At 40.8% G+C, this 22,827-nt stretch overlaps 1 protein-coding gene across 6 annotated transcripts in view; it reads left to right on the top strand.

Moving 5' to 3' along the window:
- Positions 1-22,827, top strand: part of NPHP1 (nephrocystin 1) — a 92,857-nt gene that overhangs the window by 51,453 nt on the left and 18,577 nt on the right. For all 6 annotated transcript variants that reach the window (XM_049857630.1, XM_049857632.1, XM_049857629.1 and 3 more), the window contains 5 exons: positions 8,028-8,102; positions 13,367-13,477; positions 14,572-14,654; positions 16,514-16,590; positions 17,433-17,532. In XM_049857630.1, the coding sequence (XP_049713587.1) occupies positions 8,028-8,102; positions 13,367-13,477; positions 14,572-14,654; positions 16,514-16,590; positions 17,433-17,532 (446 nt within the window). The remainder of the gene's footprint in view (positions 1-8,027; positions 8,103-13,366; positions 13,478-14,571; positions 14,655-16,513; positions 16,591-17,432; positions 17,533-22,827) is intronic.

Genomic DNA, 22,827 nt, shown 5'->3' with positions numbered 1-22,827 from the left:
ACCTGCATTTTGAAAAGGGCAAGAAGAAGAACGGAAAGCCAACTTAATGGTATTTAAATATTTAACACTTTTGCCCTAGAACCAGGAAGAAGCCAAGGATGGCTAAGAAATAAAAAGATAAATAACCCAGTTTTTTAAAGTAAGCAAAGACTCGAATAGGCACCTCAAAATGAAAATGTATGAAAAACCATTAGGCACATAAAAAGGATGCTCAACATAGTAAGTCATCAGGGAAATGCAAATTAAAACCATTGTGAAAGAAACCCAACTATATGAAAAAGAAACCTCCTTAAATACAATAATATAGGAAGGTTAAAAGTAGAAGGATGGAATAAGATGTACCTTATAAAGACTTACAAAGAAAAGCTGGGGTCTGATTAATATCAACCAAGTAGACTGACTGCAGAAAAAGGAGAATTACCAGAGCTAAAGAGGGACATTACATAATGATAAAAATGATGATTCACCAAGAAGACAGCAATCCTAAAGTGTACACAGCTAACATCACAGCTTCAAAATACATGAAGTAAAAATTGATAGAATCAAAAGGAGAAACGGGCAAAGCCTTTCTCTCAGTTATCGGTGGAACCAGTAGACAGAAAACTGGTAAGGATGTAAAAGACCTGAGTAACACTACCAGCAAACTGGATCGAACTGACATTTATACAATACTTCACCGCAAAACAGCAGAATATATGTTCTTTCCAAGGGCACATGGGACATTCACCCAGATAGACCGTATCCTCAGATAGAAAACAAACCTCAAAAAATTTTAAAAGAATTGAATTAATGTATGCCTCTGATCATATGGAATTAAATGAGAAATCAGGCATGGAAAGATAACTGGAAAACCTCCAAATACTTGGAAATTAAGATTTCTAAATAATCCATGTGTTAAAGAGAAAGTTTCAAAAGACACTAGGAAATATTTTAAACTGAACAGAAAAATGCTGTGTGTCTTAATTTCTTGGATGTAGCCTCAACATTGCTCAGAGGGAGATTTACAGCACTAAATGCTTGCATTAGAAAAGAAGGGAATTCTCAAGTCAGCAATCTAAGCTCCTTCCTGGGGAAGTAATACTGGAGCTGAGATCTGAGGGTGAGTGTGCCTTTACGAGGTGAAGAGAGAAAAGAAGAGTGGCCCAAACAGAAGAAACAGCACAGGCAAAGGTCCTGTGGTGGGAGAGGACTTGGGAAGTGAGGCCAGCATGACTGAGCGGGGAGAGCAAGCAGAAGGGTAGAGCTGGGTGAATTGGGAGACGTGAGGAAGGGATACAGTGTAAGACATTGTAAGCCATGATTTTAAGGGATTTATCTCAAAGACAGTGAAAGTTATTGAAAGCGGTGGTGTGGTTAGATTTATGTTTTGGGAAGAACTCTGGGAAGTTCCTCTGTGGCAAATCGATTAGAAAGGGGCCAAAAGGGACATGAGCAGACCGTTGGGAGGGCTGTGGCACAGTGTAGTGGTCCAGAGGCCATTACAAGAGAACCAACTCGGGAGCTAGACTGCCTGGGATTAACCCTGTGCTCTCGGAAACCCCACGGGGCAGTTCTGCTCTGTCCTGTAGAGTCTCTATGCGTCGGGATCGGTTCAACGGCAGCGGGCTTGGCTTGGGCACTCTTGCTGGCTGTGGGACCTTGACCACATGACCTAATCACGTTGTCTCACTTTCCGCATCTGGACTCATCTCTGAGGACCAGAGTACAGGTTAGTTGAGTGATGTAAGTGAAGTACTTAGAACACTACAGAGAATTCAGTGAGTGGGACTAGATGGGAGGTCGTGATAACTTAGAGAAGTGGACATGGAGATCAGAGCTGTGGACAGAGAGATTTAGGAGGGGAAGATGACACTGATGATGGACATAGAGGCTGAGGAAGAGGCGTCAGGCGTGACAGAGCTATGGGGACCGTGGAAGAGGGGGACCGTGGGAGAGGGGGACCGTGGGAGAGGGGGACCGTGGAAGAGGGCCATGTTTGGAGGCGCTCATGGAGGCTTTGGTTTAGCTGACACTGAGCGTATTTATAACTCTCAGCAGGATGAAAATGAGAATTCTTCCATCTGAATTTACATACACAAATGAACTTGTTTGAATGAGTGCCCCTTCCACAAAGCAGCCACTAGGTGTCGCCAGTGACCAAGAGGAAGCGCAGCTTCTCCTTATCTGACTTCTCCCTGTGCTGTCAGGTACCATTGAGTCCTCCCTAGTCCATACATAAAAATGTAGAACAGAGATTGGAGTTTTATTTTGAATAACATGTTCCAGTCTTTATACCAGAACAATAGAAGTTAAATTATGAAGTTAATTTATGTCAAATTTCAGAATTGTGAAGTTATAGAACACATATGTTAGTTACACAAGCACTCATGCTCTACTTTTTCAAGAGTGCTTCTTCAATAAATCTAAGCAGGAAGCATCAAAAGAAGATGGAAAGAATACACAGAGTCACTGTACCAAAAAGAATTGTGCCACCATTTCAGGAGGTAGCATATGGTCAGCAGCTGAGGGTACTGACGGGAAAGGCCCAGGCTGCACTGAAGGCACTGGTGGAAAACGAGGCTCCAGGAATTGACGGAACATCAACTGAGATGTTTCAGCAAACGGATGCAGTGCTGGAGGTGCTCATTTGTTTATACCAAGAAATTTAGAAGACAGCTACCTGGCCAACCAACTGGAAGAGATCCATATTTATGCCCATTCCAGAGAAAGGTGATCCCACTGAATGTGGAAATTATCAGTCAGTATCATTAATATCGGAAACCCTCGTGGTGTAGTGGTTAAGTGCCACGGCTGCTAACCGAAGGGTCAGCAGTTCGAATCCACCAGGTGCTCCTTGGAAACTCTATGGGTCAGTTCCACTTTGTCCTATAGGGTCGCTATGAGTTGGAGTCTATTTGACGGTACTGGATTTGGGTTTTTTTGGCATCATTAATATCACACGCAAGTAAAATTTTGCTGAAGATCGTTCAAAAGTGGCTGCAGTAGTATCTTGACGGGAAACTGCCAGATATTCAGGCTGGATTCAGAAGAGGACGTGGAACCAGGAATATCATTGCTGATGTCAGATGGATCCTGGCTGAAAGCAGAGAATACCAGAAGGATGTTTACCTGTGTTTTATTGACTATGCAAAGGCATTTGACTGTGTGGATCATAACAAATTATGGATAACACTGCGAAGAATGGGAATTCCAGAACACTTAATTGTGCTCATGAGGAACCTGTACATAGATCAAGAGACGGTCGTTCAAACAGAACAAGGGGATACTAAGTGGTTTAAAGTTAGGAAAGGTGTGTGTCAGGGTTGTATTCTTTCACCATACCTATTCAGTCTGTATGCTGAGCAAATAATCTGAGAAGCTGGACTATAAGAAGAGGAATGGGGCATCAGGATTGGAGGAAGACCCATTAACAACCTGCGTTATGCAGATGACACAACCTTCCTTGCTGAAAGTGAAGAGGACTTGATGAAGATCAAAGACCACAGCCTTCAGTATGCATTACACCTCAACATTGAAAAAAAAAAAAATCTTCACAACTAGACCAGTAAGCCACATCATGATAAACGGAGAAAAGATTGAAGTTGTCAAGGATTTCATTTTACTTGGATCCACAATCAACACCCAGTCAAGAAATCAAAAGATGCATTGCATTGGGCAAATCTGTTGCAAAGGACCTCTTCAAAGTGTTAAAAAGCAAAGATGTCACCTTGAAGACTAAGGTGCGCCTGATCCAAAGGCATGGTGTTTTCAGTCACCTCATATGCATGTGAAATCTGGACAACGAATAAGGAAGACTGCAGAAGAGTTGACGCCTTTGAATTGTGGCGTTGGCGAAGAATATTGAGTGTACCATGGACTGCCAAAAGAATGAACAAATCTGCCTCGGAAGAAGTACAACCAGAATGCTCCTTAGAAGCAAGGATGGTGAGACTGTGTCTTACATACTTTGGACATGTCGTCAGGAGGAATTAGTCCCTGTAGAAGGACATCATGCTTGGTAAAGCAGAGGGTCCGTGAAGAAGAAGACGACCCTCAGTGAGATGGATGACACAGTGGTTGTAATAGTGGGCTTAAGCATAACAATTGAGCATGGTGCAGGAACGGGCAGTGTTTGGTTTTGTTGTACACAGCATCACTATGAGTTGGAATCGACAGCATGTAACAACAGCAAGCTTTAGTGAGAAATAAAAAGCATTATTATTAAAACTAATTAATAAGACACCACTTCTAATAATCACTGAGTAAGTTCTTATTGGGACAGCACTCCCAGAGATATGAAGTGTAAACTCTGGGAAAAAATACAAAAAAGCAGCTACCTGAAGGCACTGAGGAAGATCCAAACGCAGCGGGTACTCCCGGGAGTCCTAAGTCTTAAGTTGGTTGTTTTTATTTTTTGTTTTCTCTTTGTTCCCTGTCATTTTTATTTCTCTATTGTGTTTTGTTTTGTTTTTTCCCTGCCTTTGTTTGTGTTACTCGAAAATTTTTTAGAGCTCTGTTTTGAATCGTCTGTGGTGGTTTTCAGTCGATCTGCTTGTAGCTTTTTTAGTGGTCACTATAGGACTGCTGTATACACACACAACTTAGCAGCCCAGTGTGAGTGACGTATAGAAACCTCACTGCCCTTTAATTCTCTTCACGTCCCCTGTTTATATTGTTAAATATTCCCTCTATACACATTGAAAGCCACATCACGCAGTATTAGAATTTTTGCTCTGTCAAGCATTATTTAGAAAACTCAAGAAAAAGTATGTTACATTTACCCGTATTTTCACTGTTCCCGTTTTTTCTTTCTGATGTTCTAAAATTCCTGTTTGTTTATTATGTCGTTTTTGTTTAGAGAACTTGGTTTGGGCAAGACCTGGCAACCTGCTTCCGTAAAGATTACAGCCAAGAAAACCCTATGGGGCAGTTCTACTCCGTCACATGGGGTCACCATGAGTCAAAATCGACTTGACAGCACACGGGAAGGAGTTATTTTTTCAGCTCCTGAAAAATGTCGTGCCACTTCCTTCTGGCCTCCATGGCTTCTGATGAGAAATCCAGTCATTTGAATTGTTTTTCCCCAATCAGTTCACCTAGGTGTTGTTTCCCTTTCTTGCTTTCAATATAGTTTCTTTGTGCTTAGTTTTCAGAACTTTATTTTGTGTCTTGGCATAAATTTCTTGGGCTAATCCTGTTTGGGGTTCGCTCAGCTTCGTAAATCTGTAGGTTTATGTCTTTTGCCAAGTTTAGGAAATGTTTAGCCGTTACTTCCTTGAATATGGTTCCAGCCTCAAACTCTTTCTCTTCTCCTCTGGGCCCCTGTTGACACAAACGTTAGGTCTTTTGTTACAGTCCGATGGGTTTCTGAGACTCTTCTCCTATGGGCCCCTGTTGACAGGAATGTTAGGTCTTTTGTTACAGTCCCATGGGTTTCTGAGACTCTTCTCCTATGGGCCGCTGTTGACACAAATGTTAGGTCTTTTGTTACAGTCCCATGGGTTTCTGAGACTCTGGTCATTTCTTTCCCACTTTTCTTCTCTCCATTGTTCAGGGTGCCTAGTACCTATGGTTCTATCTGCAAGTTCACTGATTCTTTCCTGTCTTCTGGATTCTGCTGTTAAGCCTGTTCAGTGAGGTTTTTTTTTATCTTGGTTATTATATTTTTCAATTCTAGAATTTCCATTTGGTTCTTCTTTATATCTTCCTTCTTGAGATTTTCTTATTTCTTATTCCTTTACTCAGACTTTGTGTATTTTTAAATTTTGTTTCAAGTGTATTTTTAATTGCTTATAGAAGCACTGTTTGATGGCTGCTTTAGGACCCTTGACAGATAATTCCAACAACTGCGTCGTCTCTCTGTTGGTGTCTGTGGATTGTCTGCTCCTATTGCATTCAGGTTGAGATTTTCCTGGCTCTTGGTATGAGGGGTGATTTTTTATTGTTTCCTGGGTATTATGAGACTCTGGATCTTCTTTAACCAGGCCTCCTCTGAGATACACCATGCTGGCAGGGGATCCAGGTGAGAATGGGGGTTCAGGCTCCCCACTAGACCTTCTTGACACCACCCACTGTGCTGTGCCCCAGGTACAGTGGTCCTTAGCTAGTCCACTTTGCCCTCTGCCTGCCAGGCTCTTTATGTTTGCTTCACATGTGTAACATTCAGTGTGTTTGTTTGTTTTCTGAACTTAGTGGGAGGAACAGGGAGAAGTGAGTCTACTTCTCTCTCAGCAATTGATAGGACAACTAGTAAAAAAAAAGAAAAAAGACAGAGAGAACCTGAACATCATCCACCGTAATGACCTACTCACAGCGACGTCTCTGTCCTCTCATATGCTTAGGCCCACTGCCTCCTATGAGGAAGAAGGTTGGCAACCTTTTTGTTTGTTTCTAACCTTCTGGCTTTGAGCAGTAAGGCTGCCCCTGTTCTTCTGTCATGTTTTGAGAACCTTTAGCTCCTGTAACACATACCACATCCTGCTTCCAGACTCAGCCCAGGAGACCCCTGGTTCCAGCCTCACCCACTTCCGTGCTTTTCTCAACTGTTTATGGTCCATTGGAACATTCGTCTTGCTTTTGCCTTCACCTGCCTCCTTAGCTGTCGCGATCTGGAGCAGAACAGCTGTGTGAAGCGTAAACCGAATGCACCATCGTGAGCAGAAGTCCTTGTGCGTTCTCAATGTCAGGTGCTGAACAGAAAAATCTCTCAACCTTTTTGAACCTTGATTGTTTCATCCTTTGCAGTATGACTCTGAGCCAGCCACTCAACGTCTGGCTGCAGTTTTCAGAAATGTAGAGTGAGGTGGTTGGACTAAGTCCTTTTTAGCTCTCAGAGTCTGTAAATAAAACAAAGATGTAATATTATGAAGCAGAAGTTACCTCTTGATTGTAAACTTCAAAATTAGAGTTCTCCAAGCTGGAAATATAAAAGCACACATAGTATGGAATCTGAATCTTGATGATTGTACAGGAATTCATGGATATTAGAGCAGGGAAACGCTTCTGGGAAAATCCAGGGGCACCTTTAGGATAAATAAAACACAGTCTTCATTAAACGTCTGTTGATGATCGGAAGGAGTTTGTGCTCCCAGAGTCCAAGTCAAGAATATGATTTCAGAAAGAGTTTAAATACATTTACGTATTAGTTGTTGAAAGAAATGGGGATTTTCCTCACGTGGAAAACAGTATTCCACTCCCCATCACACACTCCTAGGTGCCGATTAGTAGGGACACAGCCCTGGGCATGGAGGGGACCCAGCCCTGGGCGTGGAGGGGACACAGCCCTGGGTGTGGAGGGCAGTGAATTTGAATTAGACCTAATAAGACATGTTTGGGATTATTTTAAATTATTTTTCAAAGCCTAGTTTTAGAAGTGTTATATTAAAATATTTTTATCTAAAATATTATCTGTTCATTTGGGAGATGTCAGTTCTGGTTTATAGTTTATAGAATTTGAACCGTTTTTTATAGAGCTTTAGCTTCTTTTGTATTTCATTGTTACGTGTATATTATAGGATGAACTTCTCGCGTGTAGCATTTTATAAGATTAGATTTCAGGAAGAATACAGTTTAGAGGCCTAGAGATCTTAAAGGCTGTGACTCCGTGACTGTGTAACTGTAGCTATATAAACATTGCGTGCCTTAGTGACACAGTAATGCACTGTAGATGGGTAACATTTCCTAAGGCATTTTTAACCTGAAATTTCACTTGTTTTTCTGGTAAATTTGTCTCATATGTTAAGTATTTCACTTAATCTAATTTATTACTAGCACAAGGGTCCGAGTCTGAATTCATTTTCTCAGTTCCTGTATTATTTTACTAGTAAGTGCTGTAATGTGGTTTTTGTTGTTGTTGCTAACTTTAAAAGCTGTACATGCTTGATATAAAAAGATAATCAAACATTACAGAGTTACATGAAGTAAAGAGTGAACCCCACCCCCCACCATCTCCACCCAGTATAACCTCTGTTAACTATTCGGGACGTGGAAGCGGCGGTGTTTCAAGGAGCTTTCTACAACAGGATTTCATGTGGTAAATGTCATTTCAGGTTCTGAGCAACATTCATACTGTCAGAGCCACGTGGCAGCCTAAAAAGCCCAAAACCTGGACCTTTTCTCCCCAGGTAAGGATCTGCTGAGTGAACAGAGTGAAAAAGGAACTTCTTCTGTCTATTAAGAATTACCCAATTAATTTCTAAGACAAGTCTATCAAGTGTATTCCTGAAATAATGTCTTTATATTTAGTACAGTATCTATGGGGCCAGGTTTGAATCTTTAAATTCTTTAAGGTTCTTTGAGAAATTTGATAAAAATTACTTATATTTCTGACTCACTAAAGTTACAATTCCTATGAATCATCTTATTCAGTGAACTTCAAGGGTTAATTCTTGAAAATGTCCATTTGGTGAGAAATGAAAACAAAAAGATAAAATCGGGAAGTGGAGTGTTTTTTCAAAAATGACATCTTCCAACTGTGCTAATCCGAGCTATGCTTTCTTTAGATAAGATTAAGCGAGATGCCTAGGGGACTTTAGACCCAGGTGCTGTCAAGACTGGAATGTGGTTGGGTGGTTTCAGACCACTAAGTCAGCATTACGTAGATGCCAGGTGGTATAGACTGTGTTCTTCAGTGAAGAGGAAGGTAGCTTTTTGTTCTTTTTAGAATATTGCTCATCTACAGCTTGTTTTACTTTACTCTTTTTTCTACCTCCAATGTCTCATTACTTTAGTATTTACTTTCCTCCCACAACAAACTCCCTTGTGTTACTGCACCCCAAGAACCCTTAATTCACCTTCCTCTTATTCAGCTGTGTGGGTATTAATGAATTATGGATAAATAATTGCAAAGAATGGAAATTCCAGAACATGTAATTGTGCTTATGAGGAACCTGTACACGGACCAAGAGGCAGTTGCTCAAATAGAACAAGGGGATACTGCATGCCTTAAAATGAGAAGAGGTGTGTGTCAAGGTTGTATCCTTCCACTATACTTATTCAGCCTGTATGCTGAACATATAATCTGAGGAGCTGGACTGTGTGAAGAAGAATGGAGCATCAGGACTGGAGGAAGACTCATTAACAACCACCATTATGCAGGTGACACAACCTTGCTTGCTGAAAGTGAAGAGGACTTGAAACACTTATGGATGAAGATCAAAGACCACAGCCTTCAGTATGGATTGCACCTCAACATAAAGAAAACAAAAATCCTCGCAACTAGACCAGTAAGAAACATTATGGTAAACAGAGAAAATACTGACATTGTCAAGATTTCGTTTTACTTGGATCCATAGTCAACGCCCATGGAAGCAGCAGTCAAGAAATCAGATGACGCATCAGACAATGGGCAAATCTGTTGCAAAGGACCTCTTTAAAGTGTTAAAAAGCAAAGATATCATCTTGAAGACTAAAGTGCGCCTGATCAAAGCCATGGTGTTTTCAGTAGCCTCATATGCATGCGAAAACCGGACAGTGAGTAAGGAGGACCAAAAAAGAATTGACACCTTTGAATTTTGGTGTTGGTGAAGAATATTGAATATACCATGGACTGCCAAAAGAATGAACAAATCTGTCTCGGAAGAAGTCCAACGGTAATGCTTCTTAGAAGCGAGGATGGCAAGACTTCGTCTCACGTACTTTGGACATACTAGCAGGAGAGATCATTCCTGGAGAAGGACATCATGCTTGATAAAGTAAACAGTCAGTGAAAAAGAGGGAGACCCTCAACAAAATGGATTGACACAGTGGCTGCAACAATGGGCTCAAACACAGCAATGACTGTGAGGATGGCACAGGACCGGGCAGTGTTTTGTTCTGTTGTACACAGGGTCTCTATGAGTCGGAACTGATTCAAGGGAACCTAACAACATCTTATTGCATCACAAGATCTTAAAGCAAGATGGCGGTTAAGGGAGAGGGCCAAGGTGTGGATGAGGCCCAGCCACCTCTTGTGTGCTACCTGGACCCATACTTGTGTGTAGCACGGCTCCTAAGAGTTTGTTTTGATCTTCTGAGCACCCTGCCTCCAGTGAGAAACACTGTTTCTTTAGGCACAAGGCTTCACAATTCTGATACTGCATCTCTGTATGTGTGAAGTATTTGGGGTAGAATCTTCTAAAGTTTCCCAGGACATAAAGAGAAACTGTTGGGGAGAGATAAATATTAAGTATGTGTTACTTTGTTGGGTGAAATTAAGCATCCACCATGTGCAAGGTGTTCTTCCTAGGTATTGTGGGAACTTACATGTTAGTAAGGAACAGCTACATGTATGATAAAAACAGCTCGTATCACTGAAAAAGAAGAACAAAGTGGGAGGCCTCACTCTACCTGATTTTAGAACCTGTTATACTGCCACAGTAGTCAAAACAGCCTGGTACTGGCACAACAACAGATACATGGAGCAATGGAACAGAATTGAGAATCCAGACATAAATTCATCCACATATGAGCAGTTGATATTTGACAAAGGCCCAAAAGAGTTAAACGGGGAAAAGACAGTCTTTTTAACAAACGGTGCTGACATAACTGGATATCCATCTACAAAAAAATGAAACAAGACCCATACCTCACTCCATGCACAAAAACTAACTCAAAATGAATCAAAGACCTACATATAAAATCTAAAACGATAAAGTTCATGGAAGAAAAAATAGGGACAATGTTAGGAGCCCTAATACATGGCATAAACAGTATACAAACCATTACTAAGAATGCAGAAGAAAAACTAGGTAACTGGGAGCTCCTAAAAATCAAACACCCATGCTCATCCAAAGACTTCACCAAAAGAGTAAAAAGACTACCTACAGACTGGGAAAAAGTTTTTAGCTATGACATTTCTGATCAGCGCCTGATCTCTAAAATCTACATGATACTGCAAAAACTCAACTACAAAAAGACAAATAACCCAATTAAAAAATGGGCAAAAGATATGAATAGACACTTCACTAAAGAAGACATTCAGGTAGCTAACAGATATATGAGGAAATGTTTAAGATCATTAGCCATTAGAGAAATGCAAATCAAAACTACAATGAGATTTCATCTCACTCCAACAAGGCTGGCATTAATCCAAAATACACAAAATAATAAATGCTGGAGAGGCTGTGGAGAGACTGGAACACTTCTACACTGCTGGTGGGAATGTCAAATGGTACAACCACTTTGGAAATCGATTTGGCGCTTCCTTAAACAGCTAGAAATAGAACTCCCATAATCCAGCAATCCCACTCCTTGGAATATATCCTAGAGAATTAAGAGCCTTTACACGAACAGATATATGCACACCCATGTTTATTGCAGCACTGTTTACAATAGCAAAAAGATGGAAGCAACCAAGGTGCCCATCAATGGATGAATGGATAAATAAATTATGGTATATTCACACAATGGAATACTACACATCAATAAAGAACAGTGAGGAATCGGTGAAACATTTCATAACATGGAGGAATCTGGAAGGCATTATGCTGAATGAAATTAGTCAGTTACAAAAGGACAGATACTGTATGAGACCACAATTATAAGAACTCGAGAAATAGTTTAAACGGAGAAGAAAATATTCTTTGATGGTTACGAGAGGGGGAAGGGAGGGAGGGTGGAGTTGGGGTATTCACTAATTAGTAGATAAGAACTACTTTAGGTGACAGGAAAGACAACACGCAATACAGGCGAGGTGAGCACAACTGAACTAAACCAAAAGTAGTTTCCTGAATAAACTGAGTGCTTCAAAGGCCAGCGTAGCAGGGGCGGGGGTTTGGGGACCATGGTTTCAGGGGACATCTAAGTCAATTGGCATAATAAAATCTATTAAGAAAACATTGTGCATCCCACTTTGGTGAGTCTTAAATGCTAAGAAGCGGCCATCTAAGATACATCGATTGGTCTCAACCCACCTGGATCAAAGGAGAATGAAGAACACCAAGGACACGAGGTAATTATGAGCCCAAGAGACAGAAAGGGCCACATAAACCAGAGACTACATCAACCTGAGACCAGAAAAACTAGATGGTGCCCGGCCACAACCAATGACTGCCCTGACAGGGAGCACAACAGAGAACCCCTGAGGGAGCAGGAGGGCAGTGGGATGCAGACCCCAAATTCTTGTAAAAAGACCAGACTTAACGGTCTGACTGAGACTAGAAGGACCCTTGTGGTCATGGCCCCCAGACCTTCTGTTGGCCCAGGATGGGAACCATTCCCAAAGCCAACTCTTCAGACAGAGATTGGACTGGACAATGGGTTGGAGAGGGATGCTGGTGAGGAGTGAGCTTCTTGGATCAGGTGGACACTTGAGACTATGTTGACAACTCCTGCCTGGAGGGGAGATGAGAGGGTAGCGGGATTAGAAGCTGGTGAAATGGACACGAAAAGAGAGAGTGGAGGGAGGGAGCGGGCTGTCTCATTAGGGGGAGAGCAATTGGGAGTATGTAGCAAGATGTATATAAGTTTTTGTGTGAAAGACTAACTTGATTTGTAAACTTTCACTTAAAGCGCAATAAAAAAGAAAAGAAAACAGCTCATATCTGTGGAGCTCCAGCCAACATGTCAGGCACTGTGCTGGGTCCTGTGTGTTATCTAATTGGGTCCTAGGAGCAGCCCTGTGAAGTGGGTACTTTGAGAGCTGTCACTCAGGGCAGATTTATGGCTGTGAAAGCACAGAGAAGAGTGGGGTTAGCTCTCATCCTTAGGCTCAGGGACAGTGGTGTAGAAGAGACACCACACTTTGAAGGATGAGCAGGTTTTTCAGGCAGGAAAGGGGGTTAGGGTGTCCAGGGCGAGGGGAAGGAATAGGAAAGCTTACCAGGCATGCTTAAGGAAAGTTGATTAAATGTTTGTATTCAGTCTTTAATTTTAGTTCTATTCACAAAGAAAAATTGTTAATATATATTATTGTGAACTCAAGGTGGCACAGTGGTTAAGCATTCGGCTGCTAACTGAAAGGCTGGTGGTTCGAACCCACCAACCATTCCACGGAAGAAAGATGTCGCAGTCTGCTTCTGTAAAGATTACAGCCTTGGAAACCCTATGGGGCAGTTCTGCTCTGTCCTATAGGGTCACTATGAGTTGGAATTGACTCAACGGCAATGTGTTTATTATGAATGAAAACAATTTTTTGTAATACCTCTGGGGACACAGGTATGGTATTTGTTTTACGTTAACTTCTACCCTAACCACAGAGTAAGTCACAGTAACGGTATTTCTCTTAAACAGAAAAGTTAAATTTTTAATTTGAATTCCTTGATGTAGGTGAGGCTAAAATTCGGAACTCTCATTTCGTCTGCTTTCTGCTTCCCTTAAAAGACCCTCATTATGATACAGAAGGCACAGACGCCTTACAGAAGAACAGGATTGAAACCCTCTCCCATCTTTGGTTTCTTTACTGTTTCAGGTCACTGGGATCTTGCCTTGCCTGCTTGATGGTGACTGTTTTCTCAGGTCCAATTCTTCGTCCCCAGACCTTGGAATATTATTTGAGCTTGGAATTTCTTATATTCGCAACGTATGTCACTTGCTTTCTGATGTATCGGTTAAAAGGGATTTTTTTGTTTTGTTTTTTGTTTTTTTAAACAGATCTTTATTTACTAGTAAAACAATTGAAGTTTTTATGTGTAATAGAATTTTAATCCCTTGAGGAATGAAAATGGCAGTGATTTTAATTTTATATGTAGTGCTGTTTTTTCAGTAGCATTTAAAATAAAGGGTGTTTGTTGACATTTATTGCTTCAGTGATCTCCAGAACTTTTACAGAAGGGAAATTGGGAAGGATGGACTTTGCAGAAGGTGGTAAAAAATGCCCAGTGGCATTTCAGCACAGTGTTTGCCTGTTCTCAGAGGGTCACAGGGCACTTAACCTTGTAGCTGAAAGCTCTAATTAAGGGACCTGGTAGAGTGGTAATTTTAAGGCGGGAACTCCAGAAACTTAGGTTAACCGATGTCATATAAACTACTGAGCCAGTGGGTGCAGGTCTGTAGTAGTGGCTGAACAGGTCCACATTCCGCGAATAGCTTGGTAGGTGAGTAGGTACACGCGGCCTCAGGGTGACCCCAAGAGCCAACACTTAGAGAATGGGATTACCTCCTCCTTTCATCTCTTTTTAGGTGAGTTCATCCCTATGTGTTAGGGGTGGCAGGGACAGGAGAGGAGCAGGCCCCCAAGCGAGCCGTGCTGGCCTCTGGTAATGGACAGTGGGGTTAAAGTTCCAAGCAAGAAGACGCTGAGTGATTTAGTGTCCATGTTCAATCTCAGTGAAACCAAGCTTCATTGGCCTATGAAGCGCTGGTGTGACTGACGTGAGATCACTCCCTGAGGTACTTACATCACTCGGGAGATGCTAGCAACAGTTGCCACATCATAAGGGTTAAGGAATTTTCAAGAGAAACTTTGACAAAATATGATTTTTCACGTTACATACTGCCTTGAACATCTGACCTCCAAGTAAATGGGACTCCACTGTGTTTCATTTTGCTTTCTTGTGAAGAGTATCTCAGTTTTAAAGGTGAATACTGATCTGTTCCCTTTAAGAGGATTTTGTGTATGCTTACCATGTTGGCTGGCTCAGATGTTAAGTTTCACCTTCTTGTTTTACTTCCTAGTCCACCGGGGAAAGAGGAGAGTTAAGCTGTGGCTGGGCATTTCTTAAGCTTTTTGATGCCAGTGGAACTCCTATTCCAACCAGGTAAGCTGGCTATGTGTTCCTTCCAAATGAGTTGTTTTGTACAATTTTATTTTAGAATTTAGATCCCTCGGGTTTGTAGAGTGTATGTTCTCTCAGCATCTCAGCAACTTCTGGGGAGCAAGCTTTTAACCAGTGGGTTTTAATGGTGTTTAAGGTAGCATCTGAAAACGGCCCACACAGTCTCACCCAGGGAAGAAGGAGCGACACAGGCAGAGCAGGTGTTTTAAAGGTGTTTTCACTGGCTGGCTGCTGAGAGCTCCTCCAGTAATCTCCTAGGGTATTAACACGTTTCACTGTACTTGAAAACAGAGCCTGATTCTGTCCACAGAATGGTAAGACTGTGAACAAGGTGCCAAGGCCCTTTCTTCTCCAGGTTGTACATTTAAATCATAGTGGCAGCCACTGTCAACAAGCCTCAGATTTAAGAGCAAAAAAGCAGACTGATGCCAAATATTTGCAAATATACACAACAGATTATCATCCCAATGTAAAAAGAGCTCTCAAAAGCTAATAAGAAAAAGGCAGTCCAAATTTAACAATGGGGAAAAGAAATCTAAATTTCAGATATAAACAAGAAATTCACAGAAGAGACACAAACGGGTAGTCAGTGGGAAGGTGATTAAGATCCCCGGTTTGGAATTGTAGAAACCAGGACTCTGGTCTCGGTTGTCTGTGTAACTGTAGGCAGGCTCTGTAACTTCTCCAAGCCTCAGTTTCCCCCATCTTTAAAAGTTAGTACCGCAAATACTGTGAGGGTTAGTTTAGATAACACCCCCTCCCCAGCAGCCTGTACTGACGCCACAGTGAGGGTGGGCAGCAGCAGATTCCCTGACTTCACTAGTCCCCCCTCCGCCGCCCCGACATCACCCCAGTGAGAAGGTGGGTCACCTCACTGCCCTGGGGCAGGGCGTGAAGAAGCCCAGGCTCCGGAATGGTGGTTTTTTTGTTTTGGGTATATAATGGTCAGGGTTTTTAGTCGTACTTAAGAGAAGAAATTAGGAAAAATATGTCTGCTCCATCTTTCTGAAAGAAGTTGGCAGCTGTTTATTTAAATGGTATCGAGCTCTGTGTATTAATACAGAAAGATCTCCAGTGTATGTTATAGGAAAAAAGCAAGTTGCAGAATAGTGTGTTTACTATGGACCCCACTTTCTGTGCACCTGTTGGGTTCGATCTATTGTAAACTCTTCCCCGGGGCCGCCTTCTGCTACTCAGGTAGGTGGGGAAGGGGGGAGCACAGTAGGATTAAAGAGGCCTTTTGCGTGCTGCTTTCTGCACTTAAATATTATGTAACTTGAAAAAGCATGTATTAGTTTTGAGATTTACTTTGTGTGTTATTTGTTTGTGTTTGCATAGAAAGAGATACGGTAGAATAGGTACCAAACTTGGGGGGAGGAATTTTTCACTTTTTACTAACCATTTCTATGCCATTTACATTTTTTACAGCTGTCTACATGTTAGTTTTATAATTTGAAAATAGTATAAATTCATAACGGCTTTATTTTAAGAGATGATTTAAAACATTGAAAAAATACTTCAAAAGACACAAGTCATTAACTTGTCATTAACACAGTCGTTAAAGTCAAAACATTTTAATGACACTAACTTTCTCATTGTCTTGTGGAAAAACCTATTTTCTACTGTTCATAGTTCATAGTTAGAATGTTTATAATAAACAGAGTGTTTATTTACTGAGATAATACCTGGAGGAGGGACCAACAACTATCATTCTCATTTGCCGGTAGACATAAATAAAATGCCTACGAACGTATTTGTGCTAGAAAATATTTCACTACTGACTCCAGCGTCTGCAAAATGGCCCCGACATGCATCTGTCATGGTTTGTCATTCTGTTACAGGACTTATGATCTCTTTTTGAATGGCGGCACCCCTTATGAAAAAGGTGTTGAAGTGGACCCTTCAGTATCCAGAAGAGGTACAGCTCCTACGTGTTGCCTTCCTTTCCTTAGCCATTAAACAAATAGAAGATTCTTTAGCAGAGGTAGCTATATTCTGATAAACGTAATATTTTTCACTTAAATTCAGATTTAAAAACAGTATCATAATACCATAATCTTACTGACTTTTACCTAAGTGCTGATTTTCTTGGAAGCACATATGAGATTCTAATGTAGGCCGTTACGAAGAGTGAGGACCCAGCCTTAGTGCCTCGTGGTGGAACATCAGGCTGATACTCACGATGCTGCCGGTTAATAGAACAGACAAGCTCAGAGGTTCCCTGTTGCCAGGTCCAGGGTGTAGACATTTGAAATTGAGATATACATGCCAAATTGCCTTCTAAAAATATCGACCATCCTTGAATATGTTCATTGGCCAGGCACTGTGCTAGATAGAGGGAAAATGGTGACTAAGACAGACACGGCCTTGCCTCATGAAGACAGAGCCGACAGAGGTGTGCCCCTTTGTCCTCTCACACGTCCCACCCCTTACCTCATGATTTAGAGCACACCGCCGCTGCTGCCACCCAGTGCCAGCCTGGGTTCAGACGTGCTTCTAAACTCTCTCTTTTTTTCCTTTTCTTTGTAATCTGGCAGCCGTGGTACTGTCAAAGCCTGTAGTGTGGTGGCGACTCTTAGGGCCAGTCAGGGGCGGTGAGCAGGCATTAACGTCCCACCTTTTATTCAGTCCATTGAGGGGTGCGGGTGACTCCTTCCTTTCGTAGAGTTCAGTACGGCGGCTGGTATAGTTTGATAAAATGTTTTACTATACTCACCATCCCAGACACTTAAAGTCTCGAGTTTTATTATTCTCTTAAAGCACATGGCAGTGTTTTCTATCAGATGATGACAATGAGAAGGCGGCCTCAACTCCTAGTAAAACTGAGATCTCTGAACAGAAGGTCAAGAAACATGCTAAGGTTGGTACCTGCTTTTTTTCTATTTTTTAATAATTTTTATCGTGCTTTAAGTGAAAGTTTACAAATCAAGTCAGTCTCTCACACAAAAACCCATATACACCCTGCTGCACACTCCCAATGACTCTCCCCCTAATGAGACAGCCTGCTCCCTCCCTCCACTCTCTCCTGTCCATTTCACCAGCTTCTAACCCCCTCCACCCTCTCATCTCCCCTCCAGGCAGGAGATGCCAACATAGTCTCAAGTGTCCACCTGATCCAAGAAGCTCTCTCCTCACCAGCATCCCTCTCCAACCCATTGTCCAGTCCAATCCATGTCTGAAGACTTGGCTTCGGGAATGGTTCCTGTCCTGGGCCAGGAGAAGGTCTGGGGGCCATGACCGCCAGGGTCCTTCTAGTCTCAGTCAGACCTTTAAGTCTGGTCTTTTTACAAGAATTTGGGGTCAGCATCCCACTGCTCTCCTGCTCCCTCAGGGGTTCTCTGTTGTGTTCCCTGTCAGGGCAGTCATCGGTTGTAGCCAGGTACCATCTAGTTCTTCTGGTCTCAGGCTGATGTAGCCTCTGGTTCATGTGGCCCTTTCTGTCTCTTGGGCTTGTAATTGCCTTGTGTCCTTGGTGTTCTTCATTCTCCTTTGATCCAGGTGGGTTGAGACCAATTGATGCATCTTAGATGGCTGCTTGCTACTGTATAAGACTCCAGACACCACTCTTCAAAGTGGGATGCACAATGTTTTCTTAATAGATTTTATTATGCCAATTGACTTAGATGTCCCCTGAAACCCTGGTCCCCAAACCTCTGCCCCTGCTACGCTGGCCTTCGAAGCATTCAGTTTATTCAGGAAACTTCTTTGCTTTTGGTTTAGTCCAATTGTGCTGACCTTCCCTGTATTGCGTGCTGTCTTTCCCTTCACCTAAAGTAGTTCTTACCTACTATCTAATTTATCTAATTAGTGAATGCCCCTCTCCCACCCTCCCTCCCTCCCTCCCTCCCTCCCTCCCTCCCCCTTCTCATAACCACGAAAGAATGTTTTCTTCTCAGTTTAAACTATTTCTCAAGTTCTTATAATAGTGGTCTTATGCAATATTTGTCCTTTTGCAACTAATTTCACTCAGCATAATGCCTTCCAGGTTCCTCCATGTTATGAAATGTTTCACAGATTCCTCACTGTTCTTTATCAATGTGTAGTATTCCATTGTGTGACTATACCATAATTTATCCATTCATCCATTGATGGGCACCTTGGTTGCGTCCATCTTTTTGCTATTGTAAACAGTGCTGCAATAAACATGGGTGTGCATATATCTGTTCGTGTAAAGGCTCTTAATTCTCTAGGATATATTCCAAGGAGTGGGATTCCTGGATCGTATGGTGGTTCTATTTCTAGCTGTTTAAGGAAGCGCCAAATTGATTTCCAAAGTAGTTGTACCATTTGACATTCCCACCAGCAGTATAGAAGTGTTCCAGTCTGTCCACAGCCTCTCCAACATTTATTATTTTGTGTGTTTTGGATTAATGCCAGCCTTGTTGGAGTGAGATGAAATCTCATTGTAGTTTTGATCTGCATTTCTGTAATGGCTAATGATCGTGAACATTTCCTCATCTGTCTATTAGCTACCTGAATGTTTTCTTCAGTGAAGTGTCTATTTATATCTTTTGCCCATTTTTTAATTGGTTTATTTGTCTTTTTGTAGTTGAGTTTTTGCAGTATCATGTAGATTTTAGAGATCAGGCGCTGATCAGAAATGTCATAGCTAAAAACTTTTTCCCAGTCTGTAGGTAGTCTTTTTACTCTTTTGGTGAAGTCTTTGGATGAGCATAGGTGTTTGATTTTTAGGAGCTCCCAGTTATCTAGTTTTACTTCTACATTTTTAATAATGTTTTGTATACTGTTTATGCCATGTATTAGGGCTCCTAACATTGTCCCTATTTTTTCTTCCATGAACTTTATCATTTTAGATTTTATATTTAGGTCTTTGATCCATTTTGAGTTAGTTTTTGTGCATGGAGTGAGGTATGGGTCTTGTTTCATTTTTTTGCAGATGGATATCCAGTTATGCCAGCACTGTTTGTTAAAAAGACTGTCTTTTCCCCATTTAACTCTTTTGGGGCCTTTGTCAAATATCAACTGCTCATATGTGGATGGATTTATGTCTGGATTCTCAATTCTGTTTCATTGCTCCATGTATCTGTTGTACCAGTCCCAGGCTGTTTTGACTACTGTGGCGGTGTAGTAGGTTCTAAAATCAGGTAGAGTGAGGCCTCCCACTTTGTTCTTCTTTTTCAGTAATGCCTTATTTATCTGGGGCCTCTTTCCCTTCCATATGAAATTGGTGATTTGTTTCTCCATCTCATTAAAGAATGTCCTTGGGATTTGGATCGGAATTGCATTAAATATGTAGATCGCTTTTGATAGAATAGACATTTTTGTAATGTTAAGTCTTCCTATCCACGAGCAAGGCATGTTCTTCCACTTACGTAAGTCTCTTTTGGTTTCTTGCAGAAGTGTACTGTAGTTTTCTTTGTATAAATCTTTTACATCTCTGGTAAGATTTATTCCTAAGTATTTTATCTTCTTGAGGGCTACTGTAAATGGCATCGATTTGGTGATTTCCTCTTTGATGTTCTTTTTGTTGGTGTAGAGGAATCCAACTGATTTTTGTATGTTTATCTTGTATCCCAATACTCTGCTGAACTCTTCTATTAGTTCCAGTAGTTTTCTGGAGGATTCCTTAGGGTTTTCTGTGTATAAGATCATGTCATCTGCAAATAGAGATACTTTTACTTCTTCCTTGCTAATCTGGGTGCCCTTTATTTCTTTATCTAGCCTAATTGCTCTGGCTAGGACCTCCAACACAATGTTGAATAAGAGTGGTGATAAAGGGCATCCTTGTCTGGTTCCTGATCTCAATGGGAATGCTTTCAGGCTCTTTCCATTTAGGGTGATGCTGGCTGTTGGTTTTGTATAAATGCCCTTTATTATGTTGAGGAATTTTCCTTCAATTCCTGTTTTGCTGAGAGTTTTTATCATGAATGAGTGTTGAACTTTGTCAAATGCCTTTTCTGCATCAATTGATAAAATCATGTGATTCTTGTCTTTTATTTATGTGGTAGATTACATTGGTTTTCTAATGTTGAACCATCCCTGCATACCTGGTATGAATTCCACTTGGTCATGGTGAATTATTTTTTTGATACGTTGTTGAATTCTATTGGCTAGAGTTTTGTTGAGGATTTTTGCATCTACATTCATGAGGGATATAGGTCTATAATTTTCTTTTCTTGTGGTATCTTTACCTGTTTTTGGTATCAGGGATATGGTGGCTACATAGAATGAGTTTGGTAGTATTCCATCCTTTTCTGTGCTCTGAAATACCTTTAGTAGTAGTGCTGTTAACTCTTCTCTGAAAGTTTGGTAGAACTCTGCAGTGAAGCCGTTAGGACCAGGGCTTTTTTTGTGGGGGGAGGTTTTTGATTACCTTTTCAATCTCTTCTTTTGTTATGAGTCTATTTAGTTGCTCTACCTCTGTTTGTGTTATTTTAGGTAGGTAGTGTGTTTCTTTTTTTTTTTAGTTTTTTTTTTTTTCTTTTTAGTGTGTTTCTAGGAATTCATTTTTTCTAGGTTTTCAAATTTGTTTGACTATAGTTTTTCACAGTAATCTGATATGATTCTTTTAATTTCAGTTGGGTCTGTTGTAATATCGCCCATCTCATTTCTTATTTGGGTTATTTGCTTCCTCTCCTGTTTTTCTTTTGTCAGTTTGGCCAGTGGTTTACCAATTTTGTTGATTTTTTCAAAAAACCAGCTTTCGGTCCTGTTAATTCTTTCAATTATTTTTGTTTTCTGTTTCATTTAGTTCAGCTCTAATATTTATTATTTGGTTTCTTCTGGTGCCTGTGGGTTTCTTTTGTTGCTCTCTTTCTATTTGTTCAAGTCATAGGGATAATTCTTTGATTTTGGCCCTTTCTTCTTTTGGATGTGTACGTTTATTGATATAAATTGGCCTCTGAGCACCGCTTTTGCTGTGTCCCAAAGGTTCTGATAGGAAGTGTTTTCATTCTCGTTGGATTCTATGAATTTCTGTATTTCATCTTTAATGTCTTCTAGAATCCAGTCTTTTTTTGAGCAGGGTATTGTTCAGTTTCCAAGTGTTTGATTTCTTTTCCCTGCTTTTCCTGTTATTGATTTCCACTTTTATGGCCTTATGATCAGAGAAGATGCTTTGTAATATTTCAGTGTTTTGGATTCTGCTGAGGCTTGCTTTATGACCTAATACGTGGTCTATTCTAGAGAATGATCCATGTGTACTAGAAAAGAAAGTATACTTGGTTGCTGTTGGGTGGAGTGCTCTGTATATGTCTATGAGGTCAAGTTGGTTGATTGTGGCATTTAGATCTTCCGTGTCTTTATTGAGCTTCTCTCTGGATATCCTGCCCTTCACTGAAAGTGGTGTGTTGAAGTCTCCTACTATTATTGTGGAGCTGTCTATCTCACTTTCCAATGCTGATAGAGTTTGTTTTATGTGTCTTGCAGCCCTGTCACTGGGTGCATAAATATTTAATATGGTTATATCTTCTTGGTGTATTGTCCCTTAAATCATTATATAGTGTCCTTCCTTACCCTTTCTGATGGATTTAACTTTAAAGTCTATTTTGTCAGAAATTAATATTGCCACCCCTGCTCTTTTTTGATTGTTGTTTGCTTGATATATTTTTTTCCATCCTTGGAGTTTTTGTTTGTTTGTGTCTCTAAGTCTAAGGCGTGTCTCTTGTAGGCAGCATATAGATGGATCTTGTTTTTTAATCCATTCTGCCACTCTCTGTCTCTGTATTGGTGCATTTAGTCCATTTACCTTCAGGGTAATTATGGATTGGTATGAATTTAGTGCTATCATTTTGATGTCTTTTTTGTGTGTTGACAGTTTCATTTTCCCACTTGATTTTATGTGCTGAGTAGATTTTCTTTGTATATTATCCTTTCCTCATATTTGTTGTTGTTGATTTTGTTTCTGCTGAGTCTGTATTTTTCCCTTGTATTTCATTTTGATGAGTAGGATAGTTTGTCTCCTTTGTGGTTACCTTATTATTTACCCCTATTTTTCTAAATTTAAAACTAACTTTTATTTCTTTGTATCGCTGTATCTTCCTCTCCATATGGAAGGTATATGATTACAATTCTTAGTCCCTCTTTATTATTTTAATGTGGTTTTCTTTTATATAATAACACTGCTGTTACCCTGTGTTGGGCTTTTTTTTTTTAAATCTTGTTTGGTTTTTTGGATTTCCCTATCTGGGTTGAC

The sequence above is a fragment of the Elephas maximus genome, chromosome 17 (assembly GCF_024166365.1).
Source record: "Elephas maximus indicus isolate mEleMax1 chromosome 17, mEleMax1 primary haplotype, whole genome shotgun sequence".
NCBI classification, from domain to species: Eukaryota; Metazoa; Chordata; class Mammalia; order Proboscidea; family Elephantidae; genus Elephas; species Elephas maximus.
The sequence above is the reverse complement of the archived record's forward strand: the minus strand, read 5'-3'. Positions and strand labels throughout refer to the sequence as shown.